Here is an 11,471-nt window from a genome sequence, read left to right as displayed (position 1 = left end):
ATTAAATTTTTTTATTGGGGATTAAAAATTTTTTTTTTTTTTTTAATAAATAAAATTATTAACATTAAACAAAATAATAATAATAATAATAATTTATTATTACTCAATAATATTCGATACTGATAATTAACTTCTAGATAAGTAATTAAAATTTTCTTCCATATTTTCTTTAAAAAATCGTTTCGTAATATTTTTTATTAATTTTTTTTTGGAATTATTACACGAATTACAAAAAAAAAAACGTTTATTTCTCCATCTTTCCTTATACCAACAACAACAACTCGAAATCGTAAATAGAGAAAATTTTTGTAAAAACAAACAAACAAACAAAAAAAACTACAACGAAAATCGTTGTTACAAACGATGGGGGGATTGTAAAAAAAAATTTTCGTGAAATAAAATTTCATAATCGAGAGTAAAAAAAAAAAAAAAAATGTTTAACGCACTCACGCACTTCACGTTCATACAACAACAACAACAACAACAACAAACAACACAACACGCATACGATACGTTTACATAATTTAAAAAAAAGAAACTTTTTTTTTAATAAATTATATTATTAATCGTAACTTCTATTAAACGTTCCAAAATACAAAAAAACAACAAATTATTTACGTGAATAATAAAAATAATAAATTTAATAAAAAAATATAATGTCAGGTATTGAACTTTAAACGTGATAAAACAAACAAACAAACGAACAAACGAATTTTTTTTTTTCCATCGTTTAATTAATTCGATATATATATATACATACATACGTAATTATTTTATTTTGTAATAATTTCGTTGCAAAAGTTTTCTTTTTTTTTTACCAAATTTAAAAAAAAAAAAAGAAAATGTAATGACAAAGTTCAATTTTAGATGTGAAATTAAATAATAATAATAATAATAGATGATGATGATGATGATGATGAAATGAAAGCAAATAAAAATGTCACAGATTGTAAATCGTATAACCGATTATTATTAAATTTGACCAAAAATTCTCCAAAAGTTTTTTATTATTATTATTATTTAATTTTTTTTTTGCAAACCGTAACGAGTAAGAAAAAAAAAATAATTAAAAGTTTATCTCTCTCTCTTTCTCTCTCTCTCTCTCTCTCGCTCTGTTATCAGTAGTAAAAATTTTGTAAAGATTGATAACGTTATTTAATTATTTTATATAAATAATATTTAAATTAATTATCCTTCCTAAACACTTTTTTTTATTTATTTATTTACAAAAGAAAACTAGGGGAAAAAAAATTTTTTTTTGTCGTGTCTTTAGAAACGTTTGTTTTTGTTTACAAAAGTGGTTATAGAGAATTTTTTTAAACGGTGTCGCAATGAAGATGGCGACGATGATAATTAAACATAATTAAATAATTAATATCAAACTCGACAATTCAAATTTCATAATTAAATTTAACATTTAAAAAAAAAATTTTTTTTTTTTTGAATAATAATAATAATAATAATAATTTAAAAATGCGGAATTAAAATTTTGTAAATAAATTAAAAATTTTAATTAATTAATTAATTAAATAAATAAATAAAATAGGAAAAAAAAAACCGGATAAGGAAAATTTTATCTAGAATTTTGTATAAAAGGGTAAAATATGTGTCAGTGATATCAAGTCTTTACTTCTTACTGATTCACCTTTTTTTTCGGTTGTTGTTTGTTGTTGTTGTTGTTGTAAGTCCTTCATGATGAGTCGGTAATGACAGGGTTGGCAACAACTATCAAGGCAATTCAGTTAGTTATTCAAAAAAAAAAAAAAAAAAAAATTTAGGCTTAACACGTTCTTCCTTGTCGTATGGAGAAGAAGAAGAAAAATTGAATCGAAAAATTTATTTATTTAGAAAAATTTTCCCGAACCGTCGCGTACACGCACACCCACACACACACACCCATACGCGAGAGATAGAGCCAAAAACAATAAATAATATAAAATAATTTAAATTTAAAATTTTTTTTTTTTAAATGTGAAAAAGAGTAAATAGATTAATAAAATTTCATGTTTACATTAAAAAAGGTCAATTAACGAACTTTTTTTTTTTTTACCTGATGTAAAAATATTGATAAAACAATTTCATTTTGATAAAATCAAAAAAAAAATTTTTTTCTCTCATTATTTCATAATTAATTTTACAACAATTTTACCACTTAAGGAAAAAAATTAGTTAGTGCCACGACAAATTAATTTTTTTTTAAATTTTTTCTCATTCATCTCATATTCAAACAAACTCGGTTTGTAAGATTAAAAAATTTTTTTTTTTAAACAAAATCATCAAAATTTATTTCAATTTAATTTCAATATAATAAAAAAATTATAATAACAAACGTTTAAATTTGTTTGTTATCATTATTATCACAACAAACACAAACAATTATTAATTTTTTATTAAAATATTTTGTATAAAAAAAAAAATCTCATTCCTTAAAATATTTATAAACTATTATAGGTTTTTTTTCATTAGTATTACGTCACATCCTTTTTCCGGTTCAAAATAAATAATAATTAATTTCTTAATCGATCATCGAATACTCATCCCCATCCCCCATACTCCTCCCCCCGACATTATATATAATTATAATTATTATTATTATTTTGTAAATTATGTCACGGAGTCAAAAGATTCAGTTTTTTTTTCCCCCATAAAAATAATAAAATCCATAAATTTAATATTTTTAATAAATCGATATACGAATGAGGTAATTAATTGTTGTAATTATTAAAAATAAAATAATAAAAAGAAAATTTGTTCCATGTGTGGGTGTGTGCGTGCGTGCGTGCGTGCGTTTTATTAAAAAAAAAAATTTTTTTATTTGCATTTATTGAATATCATTTTTTTAATTGACAACAACAACAACAACAACAATAATAAAATAAATAAAAACCTGTTGGATGGGAGGGGGAGGGGCAAGGGGAAGAAGGGGGAGAACAAGGGGGCAAGGGGAGGGAAACAATCAAATTTAATTACGACTCTAAAGGATTCAGGTTCAACCTTTTTATTATTAAATTGAATGTTTTTTAAAAAAAAGAGACTTAATTACGAAACGTTTTTTTTTTTTTTACTATTACATCAAGGGATATAAACACATTAAGGGATGAAAGGGGGGGGAGTGAAAACGATTTCAAATAATAATAATAATAATAATACAGACGTCGGAGAACGTAAAAGACAAGAGAAAAAAAAGTGAAATTGACGAAAGTGAAACAAAAAAAGAAAAAAAAAAAGTTTTATCCATTGTGAATGGATTTATAAACAAAAGGTACACAAACTGTCGAGAAAGAATATTATTATTATTAGTATACCTGTATTTGTAGGGGAGGTGGTAGGTACGAAGAACATACCACGTGCTCCCACTTGATCATCGTTTCGCTTTGTTGTAACATCCGTCTATCTATATATAAGACAATTAAATGGCGAATATTTAAGTTAATTCTCAATAAATCTTTCATCTCGTAACATCAATTTTTCTTTCTTTTTTTTTTGTTTTTGTAAAATAATTATGTGGTTCATACCTAACTGATTTTTTTTTTTTTCGTACGGGTATACACATTTATATAAAAGTTTTTTATATCGATCGAAAGTGAAAAACTAACGTAACAAAAAAAAAGGAAAAGTTTTTTGTTTTTTTTCTCTCTCGTATTATTATTATAAACCGACAGGAGAAAAATAAAAAAAAAAAAAAAAACGAATTAAAAAAGAAAACTTTTAAGAGTTTTGTGTGATTGTGTTATCAATAAATAAATAAAAAACGAAGATGAAGTTGTTTTTGGTAAGTAAAAAAAAATTTTCCAACAGAAAACAAACGATTCGAGGGGAGAACGGACAGTAAAGTTTTAAAATTTTAAAATTTTATTTTTATTTTTGAAACAAAAAAAAACGTTAAAAGAGATTTTTTTTCTTCTGCTGCTGCTGTTGTTGTTGTTGTAAATTCTAAAACCACGTTTAAATTTATTATTATTATTAAACCGAGAATTAGATTATTAAAATTAAATCGAGACCCCCCCCCATTTAATTATTAATTTAAATTTTTGTTGTACGTAAATTAATAAATAATAAAATTTAGGAAAGAAAAAAATGGATTTTATATAAATTTTAAATTTCCCGCCAAAAAAAAAGTAACCGTTAAATTTTTTAACCGTTAAAATAACGAACGGACTAAAAGGTGGGAAAAAAAAATGGCGGCGGTGGTGGTGACTTCACTACTTTTTTTTTTTTTACGTAACACGAGAGAAAGAAAAAAAAACTAATGAAAACGTGTCACCATCATTTATATTTTAACAACAATCTGCCACGTTAAAAAAAAATATATGTAATTTTGCGTAAATTTTTTATTTTTCGTAATTTTTTTTAAAATAAAAAAAAAAAAAAAAGTAAACCTTATGAAAAAAAATTTCCCACCGAAATATTTTGTAAAATTTCGACGGCAGCAGAAGACGAAAAAAAAAATTTTTTTTTTAAATTCTATCAAATAAACTCTCCCCAGAGTCAAAATTTTGCACAAACAAACAAAGAATTTAAAAAATAAAAAAAAGTTTATCGTTTTTTTTTTTTTTTTGTAATCAATAAGTCATAGGTCATAACGATTAAAAAATTTCAGTCAGTAACAAGATTGTCGTGTCATTAACATTAATTATCTCACACCGTATTATAATAATAATAATAATAACGAAAAAAATGATACAAATATTTATTATTACCTCTCAGTCTATCAAATTTCCCCAACCTTATCGATTGAGTAATAGTTAATAATAATTCTCCATCTTTAAAAAAATTTTCTTTTTGTTTTTTTTCTGTTTTATTTTTTAGGTTTCTGCTGTTGCTGTTTCATTATTTTTATGCATTCAAGCTAAAGAATTGGTATCCAAACGTGAAGCACCGTGTAAGTAACATAAAAAAATTTTTTTTTTGATTAAAACTAATTAAATTTAAGTGCGAACGTTTAACGCGAACGTTAACCAATTCAAACAATAAATAATTATTATTATTATTATTACGTAACGACATTATTAAATGAATGAGCAAATTTTTTTTTTTTTTTTTGTTTAAACGATACGCGAATGAATAATTAAGAAGAAAAAAAATTTTTTTTCACAATGCAAACAATAATATAATTACTCGTAAAATACACGAAAATAATAATAATAATAATAATAATAATAATAATAATAATCCACGTTGTTGTTGTTGTTGTAATTTTCATTTATTTAATTACAATCACGAATTGTTACAACAAAACTGAAATTTTCACTTGTCAACACTTGTTTAATAAACAAAAATTTATTTAATTATTATTATTATTACTATTAAAGTACCTTATAATATTTTCCATAAAGAAAATTCGTTAAACTATAACCATTTATGGTAATGATTTATATTAACGTCTGTTCGATAGTGAAAACAAAACAACAAAACGTCCCGAGGGTAGTAAACAACAACAACAACAAAAAAGGCGCGAATTCTTGTCTATCTGCACGTTTTCATTGTTCGCCCTTTTCCTTTGAAATAAAACAAAAAAATTAATGGAGAGGAAAAGTTTTTGTCGATTAAAATTTATCGTAAAAAATTATTTTAAATTTAAAATAAGAAATTTTTAACAACGAACGCCATTAATATTTTTTAAAAAAACGAACAAAAATTTTTAAAAAATTTTTATTTCCATTCGGACGCGTCGTACGCGTGATTCATATTAAGTGTAGCCAACCGAAATCGTCACAAAAAAAAAAAATTCGTTTTGTTTTTGTTGTTTTCGGTATTAAATAATCACAAAAATTATCCAATATATAAAAATTTCATTTCCGTTATATTACTATTATTATTATTATTATTTCGTTTTTAATTTGATTATTTAGGAAATGAATATTTAATAAATAATAATAATAATAATAATATTTAATTACGACAATTTTTTTTAAATTTCAATAACCGTATCATCGAACGTTTATTTTTAAAATTATCGACTTTCTCATTTTTTTTTATTCTTTTGTCTAAACAATAAACTTTATTATAATTTTTTTAAATGGTAATCGTCTGCTGTAATTAAATAGGTGTAAAAAAAAATTTTTGTTTTTTTTTAGTCGTTACGTAAGTGAAAAGGTGGAAAAAAAAAAAAAAACGAAGTGGGAAGTGGAAAAAAATAGAAAGAAACGAAAGCGATTATTATTATTATTATTATTATTATTATTATTATTATTATTATTATTATTATTTAATACAAAAACATTTCAAAACGGTTTTCGAACACGTTTTTACGTTTTTTTTTTTTTTTTTATGAAAAACGTGCGATACGAATCGATCGATAATTGATTTTTATAAAATAACTTTTGAAAAATTTTGCTTTGTTTTGTTTTTCCGTTTTTCGTGGAAGCCATTTTGAAAAAAAAAGAATTACAATAGTATAAATAACGGAAAATTGTATTAATCGTCTATTTACACGACAAATAACACAATAAATGAGCACCTAAAATGAATGAATGGGTTTTTAAAAAATTGATTGATTGATTGATTGTATTTTTTGACGTGGGAATAAAAAAATTTTCATTTATTGTGATGAGAGTATTGTTATCAATGTTGTTAACAAATGATAAGGTAAATAAATTATCGTAAAATTGACCTTTTTCATAAATAAAAAATAAGAGGAGGAGGAGGAGGTGAAAGTTTTCTTTAAACACTTACTTTATTATTCTGTTATTTATTATTATTTTTCACTCAAACCTTACTCACCGCCTTTTATGGTGGAGAATTAGACTTTTATAATTTAATCGAATGTATGTAAAAGAAAAAAAAGAATAGTAATACCGTAGAAAAGAAATTTCATTGCAAAATATCTCTTTATAATGTTATAGTTGCCGGATACCCAAGAGAAAATCCTTCCCCGGCATTTACTTTGCCTGGAGCCGGTGGAGCTGGTGGTGGCGGATTTGGTCCATCGTCCGGAGGCTTTTCATCAGGTACTCCCAGTTTAAAAAAATTATTAAGTAAAACATTTCAAAAACGAAAAAAAAAAGGAAAAGATTATATTAAAATCAAAATATTCTTCACAGGGGCCTTTGGATCTAAATCCCCAAGTGGAGGGTTTGGAGGTTCATCCGGAAGTTCCGGAGGACTAGGTGGATCGGGAGGGTTCGGAGGATCCCGACCAAGCTCTAGTTACGGAGCTCCATCCGCAGGCGCATTCGGAGGAGCTGGAGGAAGCGGTGGCGCCGGAGGATTAGGAGGGTCCGGTGGATTTGGTGGTTCCGCTGGACTCGGAGGAGCTGGAGGAAGCGGTGGCGCTGGAGGATTAGGAGGATCTGGTGGATTTGGTGGTTCCGCTGGACTCGGAGGATCCGGCGGATTTGGTGGCTCTGGTGGCCGCGGAGGATCCGGTGGATTTGGTGGTTCTTCTGGATCTAGACCAAGTTCAACTTACGGAGCTCCATCATCGGGAGCTTTTGGAGGATCTAAAGGTAGTGGCGGCGCTGGAGGTTCTGGTGGATTTGGAGGATCAGGATCCGGGGGTTTCGGAGGATCTGGAGCCGGAGGATTCGGAGGATCCGGTGGTGCCGGTGGATTTGGTGGTTCTTCTGGATCTAGACCAAGTTCAACTTACGGCGCTCCCTCATCTGGTGCTATTGGAGGATCTAAAGGTAGTGGTGGCGCTGGAGGATTAGGAGGATCCGGTGGATTCGGAGGTTCTGGAGGACTCGGAGGATCCGGCGGATTTGGTGGTGCTGGTGGACTCGGAGGATCCGGCGGACACGGTGGTGCCGGTGGATTTGGTGGTTCTTCCGGATCTAGACCAAGTTCAACTTACGGCGCTCCATCATCTGGTGGTTTTGGAGGATCTAAAGGTAGTGGTGGTGCTGGAGGATTAGGAGGATCCGGTGGATTCGGTGGTTTTGGCGGACTCGGAGGATCTGGAGCCGGAGGTGCTGGAGGATTCGGAGGGTCCGGTGGTGCCGGTGGATTTGGTGGTTCTTCTGGATCAAGACCAAGTTCAACTTACGGCGCTCCCTCATCTGGTGGTTTTGGAGGATCTAAAGGTAGTGGTGGCGCTGGAGGATTAGGAGGATCCGGCGGATTCGGTGGTTCTGGTGGACTTGGAGGATCCGGCGGATTTGGTGGCGCTGGTGGACTCGGAGGATCCGGCGGACACGGTGGTGCCGGTGGATTTGGTGGTTCATCTGGTTCTAGACCAAGTTCGACTTATGGAGCTCCATCATCTGGAGCTTTTGGAGGATCTGGAGGTAGTGGTGGAGCTAAAGGATCTGGAGGATTCGGTGGATCAGGTTCTGGTGGCGCTGGAGGATTAGGAGGATCTGCTGGATTCGGAGGTTCTGGAGCAGGTGGTGCTGGAGGACTTGGAGGATCCGGCGGACGCGGTGGGTCCTCTGGATTTGGTGGTTCTTCTGGATCTAGACCCAGTTCAACATATGGCGCTCCATCATCTGGTACTTTCGGTGGTGCTGGAGGATTAGGAGGATCGGGAGGATTTGGAGGTTCTGGAGGACTTGGTGGTTCCGGAGCAGGAGGCGTTGGAGGTTTCGGAGGATCTGGCGGACGCGGTGGTGCCGGTGGATTCGGTGGTTCATCGGGTTCTAAACCAAGTTCAACTTATGGAGCACCTTCCACAGGTGGATTTGGTGGATTAGGTGCTGGTGGCGCTGGAGGATCAGGTGGTTTCGGAGGTGCTGGAGCTGGTGGTGCTGGAGGACTCGGAGGTTCTGGTGGACTTGGAGGGTCCGGTGGATTCGGAAGTTCTGGTGGTAAAGGTACAGCTGTTGGATTTGGTGTTTCTGGATCATCAAGACCAAGCACATTATATGGTGCCCCAAGTACCGGAGGTTTCGGAAGCACATCCGGTGGTGCTGGAGGTTCTGGTGGATTTGGAGGATCAGGATCCGGTGGTTTCGGAGGATCTAAAGGTAGTGGTGGTGCTGGAGGATTAGGAGGATCCGGTGGATTCGGTGGTTCTGGAGGACTCGGAGGATCCGGCGGATTTGGTGGTGCTGGTGGACTCGGAGGATCCGGCGGACACGGTGGTGCCGGTGGATTTGGTGGTTCCGGATCTAGACCAAGTTCAACATACGGTGCTCCATCAGCTGGTGCTTTTGGAGGATCTAAAGGTAGTGGTGCCGCTGGAGGATTAGGAGGATCCGGCGGATTCGGTGGTTCTGGAGGATTCGGAGGATCTGGAGCCGGAGGTTCTGGAGGATTTGGAGGATCCGGCGGCCACGGTGGATCTGGAGCCGGAGGTGCTGGTGGATTCGGAGGTTCATCTGGTTCTAGACCAAGTTCAACTTACGGAGCTCCATCATCTGGATCATTTGGAGGATCTAAAGGTAGTGGTGGCGCTGGAGGATTAGGAGGATCTGGTGGATTCGGAGGTTCTGGTGGTGCTGGAGGATTCGGAGGAACTGGAGCCGGAGGTTTTGGAGGATTTGGAGGATCCGGCGGCCACGGTGGATCTGGAGCCGGAGGTGCCGGTGGATTCGGAGGTTCATCTGGTTCCAGACCAAGTTCAACTTACGGAGCTCCATCATCTGGATCTTTTGGAGGATCTAAAGGTAGTGGTGGCGCTGGAGGATTAGGAGGATCTGGTGGATTCGGAGGTTCTGGAGGATTAGGAGGATCCGGCGGATTTGGTGGCGCTGGTGGACTCGGAGGATCCGGCGGACACGGTGGTGCCGGTGGATTTGGTGGTTCTTCCGGATCTAGACCAAGTTCAACATACGGTGCTCCATCATCTGGAGCTTTTGGAGGATCTAAAGGTAGCGGTGGCGCTGGAGGATTCGGAGGATCCGGCGGATTTGGTGGTTCTGGTGGACTTGGAGGATCTGGAGCCGGAGGTGCTGGTGGATTTGGTGGTTCTGGAGCTGGTGGTGCTGGAGGATCCGGCGGACATGGTGGTGCCGGTGGATTTGGTGGTTCCTCTGGCTCTAGACCAAGTTCAACCTACGGAGCTCCATCATCTGGAGGTTTTGGAGGATTTGGAGGTAGCGGTGGAGGTAAAGGATCTGGTGGGTTCAGAGGCTCTGGAGCTGGTGGTGCTGGAGGATTCGGAGGATCTGGAGCCGGAGGTTCTGGAGGATTTGGAGGATCTGGCGGCCACGGTGGTGCCGGTGGATCTGGAGCCGGAGGTGCTGGAGGATTCGGAGGATCTGGTGGTGCCGGTGGATTTGGTGGTTCTTCCGGATCTAGACCAAGTTCAACTTACGGTGCTCCCTCATCTGGAGCTTTTGGAGGATCTAAAGGTAGTGGTGGCGCTGGAGGATTAGGAGGATCTGGCGGATTCGGTGGTTCTGGTGGACTTGGAGGATCTGGAGCCGGTGGTGCTGGTGGATTTGGAGGTTCTGGTGGACTTGGAGGATCTGGAGCCGGTGCTGCTGGTGGATTCGGAGGTTCTGGTGGTGCTGGAGGATTCGGAGGGTCCGGAGGTGCCGGTGGATTCGGAGGTTCATCTGGTTCTAGACCAAGTTCAACTTACGGAGCTCCATCATCTGGATCTTTTGGAGGATCTAAAGGTAGTGGTGGCGCTGGAGGATTAGGAGGATCCGGTGGATTTGGAGGATCTAGTGGTTCTGGTGGACTTGGAGGATTAGGAGGTAGTGGTGGTGCTGGAGGATTCGGAGGATCCGGTGGATTAGGTGGTTCTGGTGGTTTTGGTGGTTCATCCGGATCTAGACCAAGCTCAACTTATGGAGCTCCTTCTAAAGGTGGATTCGGTGGTTCAGGAGCCGGAGGTTCTGGAGGTTTTGGTAGCTCAGGAGCCGGAGGTTCTGGAGGTTTTGGTGGTTCAGGAGCCGGAGGTTCTGGAGGTTTTGGTGGTTCTGGAGCCGGAGGTTCTTTCGGGTCTGGTAGTTTCGGAGGTAACAAAGGCTCCGGTTTTGGAGGATTGTCTGGAGTTGGTGGATTCGGTGGATCTTCTTTTGGAAGTAGGGTTCCTTCAACTGTTACTCAACAAACTGATGCCAATGGAGCTTACATTTATTGAGTGTAATTTTAAATTTGGTAATATGGTTTTAATTTGAGACCCACATGGTATTAAATAATTCATTTTTTAATACTGACTCAATGTTTTCTTTTAACTTACTCTTGGTATACAATAATCATGAGAATTCTATTGTAATTTTTTTTTGCAATAAGTAAAACTCAGCAAAGGTCAGCTGTTTGTGTCTGCTCATTCGGTTATTTATTTTTTAAAAATTATAATTCTTTTTTTTTTTTTATTAATATTTAATGAGTAATTTTTAAAAAATTATACATACAGAAACATGTTTTTTTTTTTTTTTTTTTCCTACTAATTGTAAAAAAATGTACTTAAACTTTTTTTTTTTTTTGTAACTTATGCTACTGTTTTTTATTGAAATGACTTTTTGTATTTTTATACTTTACTGTATATAAACTTTTGTAGTTTAATTTTAATACATATTTAATTTACTTATTTTTTAAAAGCATGTTTCTGTATGAAGCATTTTTTTATTACAGCT

At 34.7% G+C, this 11,471-nt stretch overlaps 1 protein-coding gene across 1 annotated transcript; it reads left to right on the top strand.

The window, feature by feature from the left end:
• Positions 1-6,549: 6,549 nt before the first annotated feature.
• Phum_PHUM579690 (heavy-chain filboin, putative) lies at positions 6,550-10,975 on the top strand (the record flags this gene model as incomplete). The annotated part of the gene is made up of 3 exons (XM_002432232.1): positions 6,550-6,588; positions 6,788-6,950; positions 7,044-10,975. 3 exons carry the CDS (start codon positions 6,550-6,552, stop codon positions 10,973-10,975), a joined length of 4,134 nt encoding a protein of 1,377 aa, XP_002432277.1.
• Between the last annotated feature and the right edge of the window lie 496 nt (positions 10,976-11,471).

This window comes from Pediculus humanus, genomic scaffold (genome assembly GCF_000006295.1).
Source record: "Pediculus humanus corporis 1103172108308 genomic scaffold, whole genome shotgun sequence".
NCBI lineage: Eukaryota > Metazoa > Arthropoda > Insecta > Psocodea > Pediculidae > Pediculus > Pediculus humanus.
Note: the sequence above shows the minus strand (reverse complement) of the source record. Positions and strands in the feature narration are given on the sequence as shown.